General features: G+C 49.9%; 1 protein-coding gene across 1 annotated transcript; it reads right to left on the bottom strand.

Moving 5' to 3' along the window:
• Positions 1-3,969: 3,969 nt before the first annotated feature.
• Positions 3,970-7,475, bottom strand: LOC114038144 (IgGFc-binding protein-like). The gene is made up of 5 exons (XM_027855305.1): positions 7,108-7,475; positions 5,937-6,535; positions 4,749-5,310; positions 4,025-4,084; positions 3,970-3,983 (listed from the first exon to the last, which is right to left on the bottom strand). Exons 2-5 carry the CDS (start codon positions 6,531-6,533, stop codon positions 3,970-3,972), a joined length of 1,233 nt encoding a protein of 410 aa, XP_027711106.1. The 5' UTR covers positions 6,534-6,535; positions 7,108-7,475.
• Positions 7,476-19,432: the final 11,957 nt, after the last annotated feature.

Raw genomic sequence — 19,432 nt, 5'->3', positions numbered from 1 at the left:
CCTTCTCAGAGAGAGCCATTCCCAAAGCCCAGGAATAAGGGAAGAAGGCCCTGAGCAGAAGGTGGAAGAGGAGGAAGGCACGTCAGGGGAGAGGTACAGAAGGAGAGATAGCAGGCGCAGGGAGGTGGGAAGTTTGAGCTGGGTGAAGCAGAGCCTAGGCAGAGGGGACACATATAATAAATGGGGTTAGAGTAGGGGGCTCCTGATTCTCACCTGGACTGCAGGATAGAGCTGGGAAGTAGAAAGCACCACAGCTACAGCAGCTGGGCCTGACCCAGCGCCTTTATACAGAACAGACACGCCCTAGGCAAATCCAGGCAGGTAGGGAACAGGTCTGACTCCCTGGGGCTCTGGCAGGGCTCCCCCCCACCCCTTGCTCTTAAAGGGGCAGCTCAGCTTCTCTTCCCAGAAGGCCCCATCGGCCTGCCTTGACCCCCATTCAGCCTCTAGGCCCCGACAGAATGGGAGGCTAAAGTTAGTTTCCATATACACACATAAGGAGAGGAACAAGGCTCCTCTTTGGAGAGCAGTGGGGATCCTTTCTGAGGCCTTTAACCTTCCTTGTCTACTAAAGCCCATTCCAGGGGGGCTAGCAATAAAGAGGCCTCTGAGGAAAGACCTTTGTAGCAGTTTTGAAAGACCCAGCTATTGCTAAGATCACTAGGCCACAGGGAGGGGTGGGGGTGGGGAAAATTCATATGAAAGTAGAGGCAGGAGACCCCTTATGGCCCCTTTAGATCAGGGGCTGCAACCCCACCCAACCATAGAGCATCAGAGCAGATGAAGTAAAGAGGCCAAGGCACTCTCCCCGTACCCACCCCTTTCCCCAATAAATATTTTGAATTGCTGGGACAGGCTGCCTGGGCCCTGAGAGGAGAGTGCAAACCGCAAGGTGGAATGTGATAGCAGGAGATGGAGTACCTGGGACCTGGGAGTGGCCTGGGCTGGGTAGAGTAAGGGCTGCTATTAAGAAACAGGATGCACATGTAAGTATTGACTGACTGATCACTGCTTGTGGACTGAAGTTCTGCTCTCTCTCATTTCTCCTCCCTACCCGTAACATTTACTCCCCCTCCCTCCCAACATTCCTCCAGACAGGGGTCCATATGGAGCCCAGGATGGCCCTGGCCTTTCCAGTTGGGGTAACCACCGCCCCAAGCTGCTCCTTCCCCACAGAGAGAGCTTTGTTTGGGGGCTGGCCTGGGAACAAGGGGCTATTGAGTGGCTGGCAAAGGATCGGGGTCATAGGGAGGGGGCAGGGGCTGGCAAAGGAGATGCTTCTGTTCCTGCTCTGGTCACCATCTGGAGCCTGGGTGCCCCCACTCTGCCTCCTGGGGCGGGGCCAAGAGGACCACAGGCACAGGAGCCAAGCAAAGGGATGGCTATGAGGCAGAAGAGTCAGGGTTGAGAGAAGGCCTTGGCACCTCTTCAAAGGTTAAGGTGGGAATGGAGAAATCTGGGGGAGGGAAGGAATCGTTCTGGAGCAGAGTTGAGGGGGATAAATGCTTAGGAAAAATGGCTCAGGGAGAGACAGGCCCTGTTACTCCCCAGCAGAGGGAAGGGGAGAGAGAGAGAAAGAGAGAGAGAGAGAGAGAGAGAGAGAGAGAGAGAGAGAGAGAGAGAAAGAGAGAGAAAGGGAAACTCCCCAGAGCCATCTGCTGTCTGGATGCAGTTTCTCCAAGGCATTTTTCAATTCCTCTGAGTCAGATCCAGCTGGCCAGGGCCTTGAGCCCCACCTTGCCCTCTGCAGCAGGGGAGTTCAGCCCCCTGCTTCTGGAGTCTGAATGGGCCAGAGCAAGCATCTTGGGTGCCCAAGCACTTGGAGGAGGGAGAAGGTTAGAGGCTTGATCTGGAGAGAGATGGGGGCTTGGTGGGGTGAGAGTTGCTGCAGAAGATTCAGAGATGTTGATCCTAAGCATGGCAGCTTCTCTCTTCCTTGACCATGAAGGTCCCAGTCACCCTGGAAAGTCCCCTGACAGTCTTTTTTTCCCAGAGGCTACAAGGAGACCCCAAGAAGGCTCAGCCATGGCACAGCATTGCCCTCTGCTGGGGAAGCTCCAGAAATGTGCCACCAGACTTACCTAGACACCCTGCCAGGTCCTGTTGCCCAGGTCAGGGCAATTCAAACGGATACACGTTTATTTAGCGTCTGCTATGTGCAGAACACCGTGGGCAAGGACGTTAGATCCCTGCCCCATGCCTCATGTCCCCTGCCCCTTGCCCCATGCAAGGTGGCCCGTAGCTTTCCCCTGTTATGCTACAGCTTCCCACTCTTGGCTAACAAGGTGGTCCCCGTGTCCCTCCTCCTCTAACCCTGTAGTAGGAAGGCAATAACGCATGGAGAATATTGATCTGCCCCACTTTTCCCTGGTCAAGCTCTGACCTTTCTTAGTCCCTGTGAACTAGAATTATGCAATCCATGTCAGCCCTTCAATCAACAGATCTTTAATGGACACTTCTTGTGGTCACCACCCTTGAAATCTATACTGACGTACTCATTTCATACGTTTTATTTCCCCAAATAGGCAACCAATTCCCCCTGAGCAGGGACTGAGTCAAATCCTTGTATTGTTGCCTCCCCTACAGCATCAGGCACAGGACTGGGTAGGGGGAAATATTTATTGAATAGATGAATGAAGGAATGCTGACAACTCGTGGGGGAGAATAGGAGTGAGAAACACGAAAAGATGGAATATTGATGACTGAGGCCCCTTGGACTCTTGTCTCTCTCTCCTTCCTACCTCCCCCACCTTGAAAAAATGCTGAGGCCCAGCAGTTCGGTCTTGGTTCTGGAGCAGAGCAAGGAGGACAAGAGCCAAAGCTGTACTCAGCTTGTGAGTGCCTGGTGTTGCTTCTCTTCTCTTATTTCCCACCCCACCCCACCAAGCCTTTGGGAGCCAAAAGACGTATGTGATCCATAGCTCTCCTTCCTCAGCCTTTGGGCCAGGGGCCAGATGGCTGGCTTAGGAGGGTGCTTATGCTAGTGTTTTCATCATGACTGGGTTGAATAGTAGAAGAGGTTTGGGGGGATTTGTTGCTTGGATGACGCTGTCAGTCCCCTGTTTTCTGAGCTCCAGAGGCACTAGGTTCAGACCTAGTCGGTGTGGTTCCTCTGTAGACAAATGTGGCTACTCCATGGTCTCCACAGTAGCTCTGAAGCATCCTCAGGGCTCAGCTCCTGTAGGAGGAAAGGAAGACGGGAGTCCACAGGGGAAGGAGCAAGCCGTGTGGGATAGAGGCATGAGCCCCTGACGAAGAATTAATTCCAAGATTTGGTGCCAGGCTGAGCTCTCTTATTCATAATTAGGGAACGTTCATCTGTCAGACAAGGATATCAACGGTACCTGCCCTGTCTGCCTTCACAATGGTTGGTGTGAAGGTCATCAGAAATAATTCATGTGACAGCCCTTTGAGAATTGTCCTCCGCTGACTGATGGTTCCCTCTAAGCAAGAAGGCACTGGCCTGTTGGTGGATGGGGCTCAGAGAGGATGGGAGAAAAGCTTGCCTGGCAAATTCTGTGGTGGCATCAGGGGATAAGGAAAGAGCTAGGCTCTATGGTGGGCATGGCACAGCTCAGAGCACCATTCAGTGCATAATAAAGACCTTTGAGGAGCAGGGACTGGATGCTTGAATTCTGGGAGGGATGGAGACTGGGAAGCAATATGGCACACATTGAAATCCCAGCTCTCTTACTTAATCATCTCTGGGATAAATCGCTTAACCTCTTGGCCTCAGTATTCCTCTCTCTAACACAGGGATGGGACTAGACCCCTACAGTGCTTTCTAACTCTTGAGTATGATCTGCGGTCAGCAGTCCCAGTATAGAGGGAAACCCAGTGTGGGAGCACTGTCTCTTTCCCCAAGACTTTATGGGATAGGCAAGAGGGGGGAGAGGACACTCACAAGGAGATGCCGACCTTGGTGGCCACAGTCATGCTCTGGGGCTGGCATGAGCCAGGTACCCAACATCATAGACACAGCCCTCGGCACATGGGAGCCCGCACTGCAGCTCAGAGCCAGGGCAGGAGCGGTGGGGAGGGCAGGCACAGAGCTCGTAGTGGCTGTGGGGAGGACACTGGGGAGCTGTGGAGAGAGAAGAGGAGAGGCGCTGAATTGTGCACCCACACTAAGCAGCTCTGTGGCCACATGGAGCCTCTGATGTCTGAGAGAAGTCAGAGTGAAGGGCAAGCACCCTTTCTCCTGGGGCTCTCTTGCCCTGAAGCGGTGACAGAAACATCTCTAAAAGTCTTCTTGGAAAGCTCCTCTTCCTAGGAAGCCCCAGAGACTTCGAGAAGCTACTCTATTCTCTGTCCCTTCAGAATATTGGACTCCGGACTGGTTTGGTGCTTTCTAATTGCCAAGGGCATTTCCCAGGGGTAGCGAGCTATGGATTCTTTGGGTCTTTCCACAGCCCAAGCCCACACATCTATACATAGATGGTGGTCCTTTAATAGAGGGCCTCAGAGTCAGTCAGAAGAGACCCTTCCTAGCTATGTGACTGTGGGCAGATCATTTCAACCCTCAGCTGCAATATTCTCATTGGTAAAGAGGACTAGCTGATGTGTATGATGGTATTTTGTAAGCCATATAGCATGACAGCAGCCCTGGTTATCATTTTGATAGAGAGGGAGGGCAATGGTTTGACTGTTGGCCATCATCTCCTTGCTTTGGCTTGGGCCTGGTATTGGGCCTATGGACCTGAAGCCCCAAAAGCATAATATGGGAGGATGGGGACCTGCCCACTCACCACAGAAGGTGGGGCTCCTCCAGGCCCCGATGGTGACATTTGCTCGCTGACAGGCAGCAGCATAAATCTGGATGGTTAGGCATAAGATGCGGTTGCTGCCCATGGAGAGGCATAGGTCATTGGCACAGGCAGAGGCAAAGGGCTCTGGGTCGATCTCCATGTGACAGGAGGAAAAGGGCCCCTGGGGGTCCTGGAGGATCCAGCACTGGGCCTTGGCGGGCACAAGCTGTTCCTGTGCCACGCACGCTGCACAGCCATTGGCACAATTGTCTTTATAGCCATCATCCGGCTTCCGTTCAGAGGCAGAGTAAGTCACTGGGTCCCCCGCTGGGGAGCCTTTTGGTAGCTGGAAGTCATCACGAGGATTCCCGTTGAAGTTCCCACATAGCCCACAAGTGTGGCCCATGTAATTTGGGGGCAGGGTAAGGAAGAGGCTGTGGGCCAAGTCAGAGGTGAGCACCAGCCCAAAGTCTGTCTGCAGCGTTAAGTGGAACCCATCCTGGTACAGGAGAATGCCACCCGTATTGAGGCTCAGCGGAAGGGTGAACGTGGCCCCATTAACCTGGCAGGATGGAAAGTGGACAACTTAATAACCACATTCTCTTGCCCCACCTTCCCGGTACCTTCTTAGGAAGATTGGGGAATTTGAGGGCAAGGGGTGGAAAGTCACGGGGAAGAGGATTCCAATTGCCCCCAGATCATCCAAGGGAAGGTCTGCTGATGGCCAGGGGGAACTGAACCAGGAGTAATGAAATGACCGAGTAAACAATCCATGGGCAGAGAGAGAGTTCACATAGATATTAAACACATAGCACACATATGTATGCATATATTCACATCTATATATATATATATATATACTGTTGCAAGAGGCAGGTATGCCTCTGTGTTTTCCAAACCCCAGCAATGGGGCTCTGGTGGGCATTTACCTCTCCAGACTAAAGAGAAGGGTTCTATGGAAGAGGTAGATTCAGACTGCTCATGCCAGCTCAGGTCGGTTCTGTATTCATGTTTCAGATCACTGACCCTGTTTTTGGCAGTGTTCCAAGATGGGAAGCAGTGTCTGGTAGGGAGCCTCTAGCCCCTGAGGCCATATGTAAGTGGTGGGTCCAATCAGTGTTCTTCTTTCCCTCGCCATGTTGCTCTGAGCCATTTGGAAAAAGAGGTTTCCTGCAAAGAAGAACTTACCTGGACTGGCCCTGGGTTTTCTTTCTGAAGATGGATCTGGGTCCCATTGACCAGGATAAATACCTCTGAGATCACAGATGTGGGGGTACTGAGGGCGTTCTCCTTCCTGACTTCCACTCTGAAAAAAGGCAGGGTCTCCAAGGAGCCACATAGCTCAGAGAAGATGTATTTGCAGGTGCCCGGGAAGTCATAAGTCTTCCCATCAAAGGTGATGTACTGTGATTGTCCTAATATCTGGCAGGTACTGGGGACAAGCGGGTGGCATCCCAAGGTACCCTTCAGGGTACCACACCCCTCCTCAGGTCCACAAGAAGAGTTGGAACAGTGCACCTCATGGGTGGAGGCATCACAATGACAGAAACGCTGGCAGTCTTCCCCTTCCCAGAAGGTCTCCCCAGCCAGGTAGTATCTGCCCTCCAAGGTGCAGCCACACTGAGCTGGGGGCACACAGTCAGTGCCACTCAGCACGAAGCCCTGGTCACACTGGCAGCCCTCTTGGCAAGGTGTCTGGCAGCTGGCAGTCAGATTGGGCTCAGCACAAGAGTTAGGGCAAGAGGATCCACAGAGCTCATAGTGGCTGTGGGTAGGACAGGCCATCTCTGAAAGATAGGTCAGGGGAGAGGTTTGAAGGGAATAGTGCAGGACTTTGGAGAGCTACTTTGCTGGCAGAGAAGACAGAGGTAGAGAAAGCAACATCAAGGACAATGTAGGAAGAAGACCCGGGAGCACTAGGAGGTTAAATGGACCTGGAATCGAGGGAAGATTGGAGGGTGTTCTATGGGGTACCACAGTGCGCATATTGCTGATATTCTGGATATATGAAAAGAGAACCAAGTGCCTTCATGAGGATTTGTGCGAATCATCCCTACCTCTGTACTGAGGAATGTCCAGCTTATTTATGGAGACCCTCTGAGTATAAAATACCTTCTTGAGCCCGAGCCCTGGAGAGGGCAACTCTTGATTGGATGACAGAGTTAGCTCCTACCCCAAGGGAAACTGTTCCATTGGAAGAGTCACGGCCTCCAACCTCAGGGCCTCCCTTGGTGTGATGAGAGAAATATGATCCCTCCCTTCTGGGAGCCTTGGGTGCAGTGGAATTTAGGAAGGCTTTCTAGAGTTAATTTTGCTCTAGCTAAAGAACCAAGGATCTCATCTGGGAATGGCTACTCACCACATCCCACTTGATGTCTCCAGGGCTGAATGGAGAGTCCATGGCGCTGGCACTGCTGAGCATAGCTTCCCAGCACCTCACATAGGATCTCCTGGGAGCCCTCACTGGCACAGACATCGTGGATGCAGTTCTCCGTGTGGATGTGGGCCTCTGTCACCTCGTGGCAAGCAGAGAATGGCCCATCCTGGTCTTTCAGCAGTCCACAGGAAGCCTGGGACTCGTATTGGGCTTTTTTCTCTGGTGGGCACTTTGGAGCCAACCCCACTTCAGAGCAGGGACTAGGGAATCCTGCCTCCTTCCAGCTATTGGCAAATGTATCGGCATCAGGGACGAATGTGCCATCAGGGCCCCGCAAGTCATCCTTAGGATTCCCATTGAAATTCCCACCCAGACCACACAGGGAACCTGCATACGTATCAGGTACTGAGATCCACAGGGAATGAGATTCATCAAAGGAAACAGAGAGGCCAAAATGGAAGTGGAGCACAGCCGCAGAGGGGCTGGAAAAGGCGTGCAATCTGCCGCCAGCCAGCACCAGAGGCAGAGTCATCTGGGATCCATCCACCTGCAAGGAAGACGTCCGTGACAACCACAGACCCCCTTTGGTCTATGCTTCCCCATCCTCCTCACCGGGAATCTTTCTTCTAGGACTCCTTATTGCCTTTCTTTCTTCATTCTTCTGAAGCTGCCAGCAGTAGGGGCATGATGGGATGGCAGGAAAAGGGACTCAGTCCATGATAGAGCCTGTTCTGGGAGAGCTGATAGCCGCACATCCTCCCTTCAGGTCCTGCCTCTGCCTGTCTTTTCTGCCCCTCTGGGGAAATTTTCACTCTTCTTTCCTCCCTTCTATTGCCCTCTTCCCAGTATCTATATCCAAGATTGTGTGCTCCCAACTTCTGGCTCATGCTAGAGGTAACATCTCCTTCCCTTATGGGCAGTGATACCTATAAAGAAGGGGCCACTAGAGCGCTGGGCTTGGAATCAGGAAGACTTATCTTCCTGAGTTCAAATCCATCCTCACTTACTAGCTGTTTGACCCTGGGCAAGTCACTTAACCCTGTTTGCCTCAGTTTCCTCATCTGTAAAATGAACTGGAGAAGGAAATGGCAAACCACCACAGGATATTTGCCAAGAAAACCCCAAATGGGGTCATGGAGAGTCAGACATGACTGAAACTACTCAACAATAACTCACTTGGTCCAGAGCTTTTCTGTAGCGCCTTTGTGTATTATTCCTAAAATTGTATTTTCCCATTTCCCCTGTAAGTAAGCCTCAGAAATAAAAGTCAGAATCAGGAGTGTGTGGAGAAGCAGTAGAGGGAAAGTAGGAAAGGAATGACAACTCAAGAATCTGGTTATAATCAGCGGCAGAAGAAAGTACTTGGTGTTCAGGCACCGAGGAAGAGGAGTGTCAGGGACCAGGAAAGGCCAGATGTAGAGATGATAGCGCTGGGGACAAAGGACACAGAATCCCCATGAAACTTCCTTAGGGACGTGAGGCGCAGTCCCAGGCTACATCCTGAAAAGGCCCAGATGGCCTCCCTTTGGAAGAGTATCTAAAGGCTCCAGCCACAGCCGTGTGGCGGTCCATAGACCCAGGAAAGTAAGGTCTCCCCTTCTCCTGCTGCCGTATGCCCCACTATCTCCCAGTGTCTCTGCCCCAATGGCATTTCTCTGGCTAACTTTGGCCATCTCCTGAATGATATTTTATTTTTCCCCCAATTACATGTAAAACAATTTTTAATATTCATTTGTTTTTAATTTTGAGTCCCAAATTCTCTCCCTCCCCCCTCCTTGAGATGGTAACCAATTTGGTATAGTTTGCACATATGAAATCATGCAAAACATACTTTGGCCATCTCTTGAAGGCTTTCCCCATCCTGGCAACTGACCTATAGGGGAGGAGAGGACTCAGGTCTTCCTCCTTCCCACCTAGCTGTGGGCTCAGTTTCCCAGACCCTGCCACCTTCAACCCCAATAATTCCTTGTCTTCTCCCTTTCCTCTCTTTTTTTGGGGGGGGGGCTAGGCAATGGGGTTAAGTGACTTGCCCAGGGTCACACAGCTAGTACATGTTAAGTGTCTGAGGCCAGATTTGAGCTCAGGTCCTCCTGACTCCAGGGCCAGTGCTCTATCTACTGCACCACCTAGCTGCCCTTTCCTCTCTACCCAGCTGTGAACAGTCCTGCACAGTCAAAGAGGCAGCTCTGGTGGCCCAGAAAGGTACTGGTCTTGGGGATCCAGGAAGACCTGGATTCTGACTTCCATACATGTGACTCTAGGCAAGGAATTTTGCCTCTCTGAGCCTTAGTTTGCCCATCTATAGAATGGGCCATCTGTCCCTGCAGCACTGTTTTAGAGAAAGTGCTCTCTGTAAACTCTAAAACATTAAATAAATAGTTGTTGATAATGCTATATAGTAATAGTTGCATATGTGGATTGATTATTCATGGCTGGTGAGTGCCACCCTCCCCCACCCCAAGCTGTTCTCCTTCCTTGTGCCTAATTCTGAATCTGACACTAGAAGTCTGAAGCCCTAGAGTCAGGAGGATCTGAGTTCAAATCCAGCCTCAGACACTTACTAGCTGTGTGACCCTGGGCAAGTCACTTAACCCTGATTGCCTCCGAAAGAAAGAAAGAAAGAAAGAAAGGAAGGAAGGAAGGAAGGAAGGAAGGAAGGAAGGAAGGAAGAAAGAAAGAAAGAAAGAAAGAAAGAAAGAAAGAAAGAAAGAAAGAAAGAAAGAAAGAAAGAAAGAAAGAAAAGAAGGCTGATCCTCATGCTGAAGACTTGGGAAGGATCTTACCTGGACTGTCTTGTGTTGTCCAGCCAGGAGGGAGAACCTCTGTCCACCTACATCCACATCTACCTGCTTGGCCCATGAGGCCACCATGGAGTGCTGGTGCTCAGTCTTTAGCCAGATGGCAAAAGGGATGAGGTGGGTGTTACAAGTTTGGACCAGGGTGACACGGCAGGCTCCCTGGAAGCTGAAGATAGCCCCATCAAAGGTATGGAGGTGGGGGTCCCCATAGAGCCACATTGTCCCATACTTGATAGGGTAGCAGCCCCGCACCCCTCCCTGTAGACGGCACACTTCTCTGGGCCCACAGACATGAGGACGGCACTCCATGGCCAGGCCGGGACCCTGACATATGCACTTCTGGCTGCATGTGTCTGTGAGTAGCACCTCAGCCCCCAAAGGGTAGTATTGTCCATTCAGGACACATCCACAGTGATCCTGGGGGATACAGATTCCATTCTCGAGAGCATATCCCTTCTGGCAAAAACAGCCTGCGATGCATGGATGGGTACAAGTGATGCTGGTATTGAAGTTGGCACAGGTGACTTGGCATGGGGTACCACAGAAGTCATAATAGCTATTGGGTGGGCAAGCAACATCTAGTGTGGAGAGAAGAAAGGTAAAGAAAAACTGGGGTATAGGATAGAGCTTCCCATCCCCTCTTTCCTACTGATTTCCCCACCCCAAGAAGGGAGCAGGAGTCCCTAGTTTGTCCTGTAAACAAATATAGCACATATGCTCAGAACGGCGATTAAAGGGGAGAATGAGGGGATTGAGATTAGGGATATGATGAGGGCGGCACTTGGGAGCTGGAGGTGAGGATGTTAGCAGTAAGGTCGGGGCTGGGTTTGGGAGTAATATCACATAAAGTTAAGGCAGATAGGTGGCACAGCGGATAGAGTGCCAGCCCTGGAGTGCCAAGACACTAGCTGTGTGACCCTGGGCAAGTCACTTTACTCTGTTTGCCTCAGTTTCCTCATCTGTAAAATGAGCTGGAAAAGGAAACGGCAAACCACTCCAGTATCTTTGCCAAGAAAACCCCAGATGGGACCATGAAGAGTCAGATATGACTAACTGACTAAACAACAATCATATAACATTAGAGCTACAAGTGACCTTAGACCCTCTAGTCCAGTTTGCTCAAAGGTTAAGTGACTTGGAGTGAGAGATGGGTAATAAAGGGAAGTGATAGCTAGGTGGTGCAGTGGATAAAGCACCGGCCCTGGAGTCAGGAGGACCTGAGTTCAAACCCAGCCTCAGACACATAACACGTACTAGCTGTGTGACCTTGGGCAAGTCACTTAACCCCATTGCCTAGTCGGAAAAAAAAAAAGAAAAGGAAAAGAGCTTGAGTTAATGATGGGATGAGGCATAGAGCTAGGGTTAAAATGAGGGGAAATTGTGAGGCTGGGGGTAGAGGGTCTTTTTTTGTTGTTGTTTTTGTTTTTTCTTGGTGGTGGGGGGAGGGAGTGGTCCTTACTGCATCCTAGGCCGGTTCTCCAGTCAGGCAGCCTCACCCTACGCAGGGCACAGAGCTCTGCATAGGCCTCCAGGGCAGCACACAGCATTCGATTGCCTGGCCCATACTGACATAGGTCATATACACAGGACTGCACGAAAGGGTCAGGCTTCTCATGCCAGTGGCACTCCGCAAAGGGTCCTGAGCGGTTGGAGAGGACAGCGCAGAGTTGCTTCACCTTGGGCTCCTCACGACAGAGCTCTGTTCCAATGAAGTCTTTCCGGCAGCTGCAGATCAGGAGGGGGTCTAGCCTCAGCTCCAGCCAAAGCAACCTTCCTCTGGTCCCCCTCCCCAGCGCTCCTGAGACTTTGGTTCACCCCGAGGTGCCTTCCTTTCCCTTCTTTGCATTTTGAAATATTACCTTTGCCTCCAGAAAGCTTTCTTCACTGTTCTAGCCACATTCCTCTCTCCCTTGTCCAGCCTGTAATACGAAAGGGCCCAGACCTCACCATCTGTCCTAGAACACTCACTGTATGTGGGTTGGCCCATGAAGGGATTTGTAACCAGACTAAAAGCTCAAGGGGCAGGGCTTATGTCTCTCTCACACACACATTTCCCTCACCCTTTGTCCAGCGTATAGTAAAGGCTTAATTTCCTTTGACTTTTGAGATGCTCTTGGTTGAACCAATGAAGGTGCAGAAGACATTTATCAATTCAGCAAATGTTTACTGAATGCCTGATGTCATGATCCTCTTGGAGAATGAAAGACAAATAACAACAACAGCTGAATGCCTGTCACGGCCACATCTTCAATACCTCTGGTCCCTGAAGTCTGCCTGCTTGATCTAAGACCTTGCCAGTTGCACAGTAAGCAAAGACCTGCCTTATAGCGGTACCCCTCCGGCTCCATCCCCTGTGCCTGCAGAGGATAGAGGACAGTGGTCTCACCTGGATGGGCTGGGATGCACCTGCCAGGCGTTTCCAAATTCAGCATCACTGGAAGCGAGCTTCCCATGAGGGAGGATCTTGTCATCACTCTCGTCGCCATTGAAGTTGCCGCACATGCCGCACAGACGGCCCCTGTATCCGGGCCCCACTCTCACAAACAGGGTGTTCCGTCCGTTATACTGGACCTCGAGCTCCTCTCCTACGCTGAGCAGTGACAGGCCCTGCTCCTCCTGCACCCTCGCCTGGGGCCCCAGCTGCACTGGCAGAGCGACTGTGTGCCCATTCACCTGATAAGAGAGGGATAGACCCAATCTAAGGATCAAGGTCTTTGGGTTAGCATATCTTCAACACTTCTGAATAGGACTCCTCATCTGATGCCTAGAATGAGAAGGTGCTTTCTACACTGGGGCATCCCTAGGGAAGGAGGCATCCCAGCCCTCCTTCTGTATCTGGTGAAATCCAATCTGTGGCAATTTTTAAATATTTCATTCTCTATGTTTTCCCCTAGAAAGGGGAGTCCCCATCACCCTTTTCTATAAGCCAGGCCATTTCAGTTCCTTTCACTTGCCTCACAGCTTTCTACAGGCTCCTAACATATTCTTGTTAGCTAGTAATAATAATGGCTACCATTTATAATAGATTATCTCTGGCATATTTTCATTTTTGGCAGACTGCTTCTTATCCCTCTGACCAGCACATATCTGGGTCACCTTCTTCAGCCACCAATCTGTGAATTTATCAGGTTCAGGATTATTTTAAAGGTGTCTGTCTTCCCCAAAGTAATAAGAAAAATAAATATGTTTCCCTGAAATACTTCAAAACAGCCTAAAGCCAGATAGAAATGACTTCTGGACTAATTATGACCCTGTTCATCTAGATCATGAAGAGTTGAGTTTCCAGCCTAGCTTTTGTCTATTTAGAATCACAGGGATTCAGAATTAGAGGGAGCCTAAGACCACCTGGTTTATCCTGTAACTGAGCAAGAGTCCCTTCTATGAAAGCCTGAGCAAATGGGCATCAAGCCTGTGCTTGAATTCCCCAAGTAGGTGCCCGTCTCTCCCAACACAACTGATTCGAATTGTTAGGAAATTTCTCCTTATATCTGACCAAAACCTGCCTCTCTACAGTTTTTACTTGTTGTGCCCAGTTCTGCCCTCTGAGGCAAAAAAAGAAAAAAAAAGTCTAATCCAGGGAGTGTTAAAATTCAGATGAAGGATTAGTGTCAGTATTAGAAATAGAATCTAGGGGGGCAACTAGGTGGCACAGTGGATAGAGCACCGACCCTGAAGTCAGGAGAACCTGAGTTCAAATCTGGACTCAGACCAAACACTTGACACTTACTAGCTGTGTGACCCTGGGCAAGTCACTTAACCCCAATTGCCTTAAAAAAAAAAAAAAAGAATCTAATTTAAGGACAGACTCAATCTAGTATGAGGATGAAAGCTGATAGCAGAATTGGGACTGAGATTGGCTATATTATTGGGTTTTAGGTAAGTTCTCCCTGATAAAGGGGGCCCATTTCCCATCAATTTTCTCCTCTTTCAATCCCTACTCACCTTGACTGGTTGGCCACGTTCCAAGACCACATGGGCCTTGAAGTCCTGGTTACTGAGCCACACCTCCACATGGGTCACAAAGGAGACTTTACGGCTGCGGAAGTTTCTGTTGGTAGCCTCCACTCGGAAGGAAAGGCCCCCAGGAGGAGAGGCTTCCTTACACGTGTGGGTCAATTTATAGACGCAGGTGCCTTGGAAGTGAGCAACCACTCCATCAAATGTGAAGTAGTGAGGATCCCCAGTGGCCGTGCAGATGCCCATGGGGTTCTGACAGCCCAGCCGTCCAGCCCGCAGGGCACATGTCTCCCCTTCAGGACACTGGGCTGGAGCACATCGGAATTGACCAGGAGCATCACAGCTGCAGCGGCGGGTGCAGTGAGAAAGCCAGACCAACTCTCCGACCTAGCAGGGAGGTGTAGGTGAAGGGAGAGGGGTAGGTTGGGGTAGGGAATGCAGTCACTAGTACCTGGTCCCTCCTGGTTGGGAGAGGCTGGGGATGGACTTCTGTCTAGACATGTGGGGTAGACTGAGATGAAGCTGAACCAGGACAGATTTAAAAAGATGCTTTATCAGATTGGAGAGAAAAAGCCTAGTGAGTATAGGCTTAATATCCCTGGAGTCTGGGAGGGGCCAAATAAAGGAGACCCAGGCATGTTCATTAGCTATCTTGATGCCCTCCTATGCTGGAAGAAAACATTAAGACAGATCAACAAAGTCCTACATTACACCATGGGGAGAAAACCTGTGGAAGGCATTCCGTTGAAAGGTCACATACACTGAGACTCAAAAAGGTTGTTTTTTTGTTTTTGTTTTTGTTTTTTTTTTTTAAAGATAAATTACTGGTTTTTCTTGGAAGCAGGACTGGAATGTTGTGAGACCGCCTGAACCTGTGAGGACAACGGTGACCTCCCCCAGCCTGCTCCTCAGGACCCCATCAGAGAGATTCCTCTGGTAGACGAGCCTTGGTGCTGACCCCAGCTATTGGGAGTGGTGAGGGAAAGGAACGGAAGCAGGGGTCAGACTTCTCATATGAAGGGAGAGAAGAAGGAGTGAAACTGAGAATGGATTTGGAAGGCACCTCAGATGTTACCTAGTCCTACTGACTCATTTTACAGATGATAATGAGGTCCCATCAAATTAAGTGACTTTTCCAAGGTCACACATATAGGAAGAAGCCAAGACAGAACTAGAGGCCATTAGGTGGCTCAGTGGGTAGAACACTGGACCTTGAGTAAGGAAACTCTAAGTTCTGATCCTGTCTCAGACACTGTCATCCCGGACAAGTCACTTTAACCTCTTCCTGCCTCAGTTTTCTTACCTGTAAAATGGGGATAATAATAGTACCTATGTGTCAGGATTGTGGTGAGGATCAAAAGAGATAATACCTGTAAAGCACTTTGTAAACCTTCAAGTGCTATACAAATTATAATAATAATAATAATAATAATTGCTATTATTGTTGTTGTTAATCAAAGTTTCAGGCCGTGTCCTTTGAGTCCACATGCAGCCCTTCCCCAATGTATTGCACCTTGCCTCTATGCCATCCCTTCTGCCAGTCTGGCTATCGTGCCTTTCTCTGGATTCCATACTGACCTTGTGATAGCGTCCCTCATGCTCACAGCCACACTGATCCGGTCGAACACACCTGTCCCCACTCCACAGGTAGCCATCGTAGCAGGTACAGCCCTCAGAGCAAACCGAGCTCGCAGACAGAGGCAGTGGAACCGAAGCACAGAACCTAACCTTGTGGGGGACCTGGCAGAGGTGATAATCGCTGTGCGCCGGACATGCAGGGGCTGGGAAGGGGAGAAACCGCACGGAGGTGAGGGACCCCAGCTGGTCCATGGCACAGCCAACCTGGCCCACTCCAGTCCATCCTGCACACACTGCCAAACTAACCTCCCTAAAATCCCACTTTGGCCGTGGCATCCCCCAGCTCAGAAACCTATGGTGGCGTCCTGCTGCCTCTCAGGTCAAATCTAGACCTCTCAATCTGTGATTCAAGGCTATTCATAATACGTCTGCATCCTACCTGGCTGACTTTTCCCCCATCCTCTGTTCAAGGGATGAGGTTAAATAAGTATCTCCTCTCTCCCAACCAGAAGGGTCTTCTCACTATCCCCAGAACTATGTGCTTCTCTTCCAAATCTTTTCTGTCTTTCAAAGCCTAACTGCATAAAGATTACAGCTAGATGGTGCTATGGATCGAGTGCCAGGCCTGGAGTCAGGAAGACCTGAGTTCAAATGTGACCTCAGACATTTATTAGCTGCGTGACCCTGGACAAGTCACTTAAACCTGTTTGCCTCAGTTTCCTTATCTGTAAAATGAGCTGGAGAAAAAAAGGACAACCCACTCTGGTGTCTTTGCCAAGAAAACCCCAGATCCAGTCATAAAGAGCTGGACATGATGGCAATGGCTGAACAATAACACCAACAAAGACTTCCTGGGTCTAGCAGTACCGTAGTGACTTAGCCTTCCCTTCCAAATTTCCTTAGCATTTATGTCCTTCTGATCCCAATCTTGGCTGTGTGATGGCTGATCTGTTGTTATGGGGGAGCTCAGAGAAGAGTAGCCTGCAGATCAAGATAGCTAGGCTTTACATCTGTATCTCTGAAGATGATACCCACACATGGGAGACCATGGACCCTTTTGTTAGATCATACAAGAAAATCTTGTCTCTACAGCAAGATGATAAAGGTTCTGATAACCAGAACCATGGGTACTACTCATTTTGTTTCCTTTCCTTTTCCTCATAATGCTTAGCTTAGAACAGATATTTATACTTGGTGTGGGCAGAAGTAAAAACTTGTGGAATGAACGAATGAGTGGTGTTCTATCTCAGTATCCCAATTTTGCCATGAGCTATGGAACCGTGGACAAGCCTCTCAGAACCAGTTCTATTCTCTATGATTTCTGAACGTCTGAGAGGCAAAAATATTAGGTCTGGCTCTTTTAAAATGTTTTTAGGGAGGAAAAAACAAAAAAAGATTCAACACTTCTAAACACTCACTCTGACAATCCCATTGGAAACTGCTTGGCGCCAATTCAATTCAACCAGTCCTGATGTAACACCTGCGATGTACAAGATATTGTAAGATCAGGACTGACTCACCGCAGAAGGAGGAGTTCCTCCAGGGGCCAATGGTAATGTTTGCTCTCTGACAAGCAGCAGCATATGCCTGGATGGAGAGACAGAGAACGGTGCTGTTGTCCACGGAGAAGCACAGGTCATTGGCACAGCTGGCCATGTAAGGTTCTGGGTCGATCTCAGCATGGCAGGCAGAGAATGGTCCCCGGGGATCTTGGAGGATCCAGCACCGGGCCTTTCCTTGGGTAAGCTGCTCTTGTTTCGTGCAGACTAGGCAGCTGTCACCAGCACAGTGATCTTCACAGTCCTCAGTTTTCCACTTGGAAGCCAAGTTGCCAACAAGTTCTCCCCTTAGGGAGCCCTTCTGGGGCTGGAGCTTATCCTTAGCATTCCAACTAAAGTTTCCACACAGTCCACAGGTGTTGCCTTCATAGTCGGGGGGCAGGGAGAGGAAGAGGCTGTAGGCCAGGTCAGAACTGAGCATTAGCCCAAAATCTGTCCATAGCGTCAAGTAGAACCCATTTGCATACAAGATGATGCCCCCGGAATTGAGGCTCAGAGGGAGTAGCAGAATTTCTCCATTCACCTGTGGAAACAGATGACAAGCCAGAGAAATGGGTGGGGAGGGTACAATTGCCTCAGGGATAGTGTAAAGTAGATATTGGTGAGTCTAGCTGTAGAGTATCCATTGAGGATTTTTTAAGACAGACCTACCTCAATCAGACCTGGGTTTTTTCTACGAAGATGGATCTCGGTTCCATTGATCAGGACGAGCACCTCTGAGAACACAGATATGGGGGTGTTTGATCTATACTCCTTCTTAACCTCCACTCTGAAGAAAGGCAGGGACTCCAAGGAACCACATAGCTCAGAGAAGATGTATTTGCAGGTGCCCGGGAAGTCATAAGTCTTCCCATCAAAGGTGATGTACTGTGATTGTCCTAATATCTGGCAGGTACTGGGGACAAGCGGGTGGCATCCCAAGATGCCCTTCAGGGTACCACACCTCTCCCCAGGTCCACAGGAAGAGTTGGAACAGTGCACCTCATGGGTGAAGGCATCACAATGACAGAAACGTTGGCAGTCTTCCCCTTCCCAGAAGGTCTCCCCAGCCAGGTAGTATCTGCCCTCCAAGGTGCAGCCACACTGAGCTGGGGGCACACAGTCAGTGCCACTCAGCACGAAGCCCTGGTCACACTGGCAGCCCTCTTGGCAAGGTGTCTGGCAGCTGGCAGTCAGATTGGGCTCAGCACAAGAGTCAGGGCAAGAGGATCCACAGAGCTCATAGTGGCTGTGGGTAGGACAGGCCATCTCTGGAAGATAGATTGGTGGACATTAGAACATGAGAAATACTCCTGGGACCAGACCTGCCCAAGATCCTGGGGGAAACCTGAAGGGAAAGTTGAGGGATACTATGTTTACCAGATAATTAAAAGGACTCTAGTCTTAGACTGAGAAGATCAACAACCAGCTCTGCTTCTTACTGGAGAAGTAAGTCAGTCAACAAACACTTATTAAGCACCTGCTATGTGCCAGGCATTGTGTTAGGCTCTGGGAATACAAAAAAAGGCAAAAGATAGGCCCTGCCCTCAAGGAGCTTGAGGTCTAATGGGGAGACTATAGGCAAATAACTATGCAGAAACAAGATATAGAGAGGATAAATTGGGGGTCGTGTCAGAGCAAAGGTATCAGCATTAAAAGGGGGACTGGGAAAGTCACTAATGATATTCTGGGCCCTAGATTCTTCACCCGTAAAATGAAGGATTCAGCCTACATTCTTCCAATTTAATCAGACAATGAATCTTAGGAATTTCGGACTCTCCCATAGCTTATTCTGGAAGACTCATCATGGATAGATACATTCAGGAATTTCTCTAAACCCCAACCTCCTCTTGAACTTGTTTTTAATTCTAGCCTTTCCCCTACATTTACTCCCCTACCTGTAAAGTGAGTCTTCCTTTGGCTTATTATCAGTGTATTTCTTCTAGCCTCCAGGAGCGGCCCTTCATTCTAGAATGTGGGCTTTGGTGGAAGCATCTGCTTTACCCTCAGCTTCCTCAGGAAGCTACAGTTGCATAAAGCAAGGGTCACCCATATCCATTCATTCATCCAGCAGAAGCACCCACCCAGCTTTATGTGTTCTAGTCGTATCCCATGGGCTAAGCTGGTGCTGGTGACAGGTTAACTGAAAGGGGATAGACTGGGCAGGTATCACAGGCTCACAGCCAGTCACCACTGAGGTTCCTACGGAGTTGGGGTTGATGCTCAATCCCCACACCAGTGGGCTAGGAGAGAGAGGGGTGAAAGATTCCAAAGCCACATCTTTGGGGTTCGTGCCACCACAGTGTTTGTTCCCTGACACGGCTGAGGGCAGAATGAGTACTCGCTACCTAAAAAAATGTGCCCACGTCAGCTGAGGTAGGGTCCGCCAACGTGTGTTGAATTGAACCAAACTGAGGAAATCCTGGAGGATCATGG

This window comes from Vombatus ursinus, unplaced genomic scaffold (genome assembly GCF_900497805.2).
Source record: "Vombatus ursinus unplaced genomic scaffold, bare-nosed wombat genome assembly UNPS02010822.1, whole genome shotgun sequence".
Classification (NCBI taxonomy): Eukaryota; Metazoa; Chordata; class Mammalia; order Diprotodontia; family Vombatidae; genus Vombatus; species Vombatus ursinus.
The sequence above is the reverse complement of the archived record's forward strand: the minus strand, read 5'-3'. Positions and strand labels throughout refer to the sequence as shown.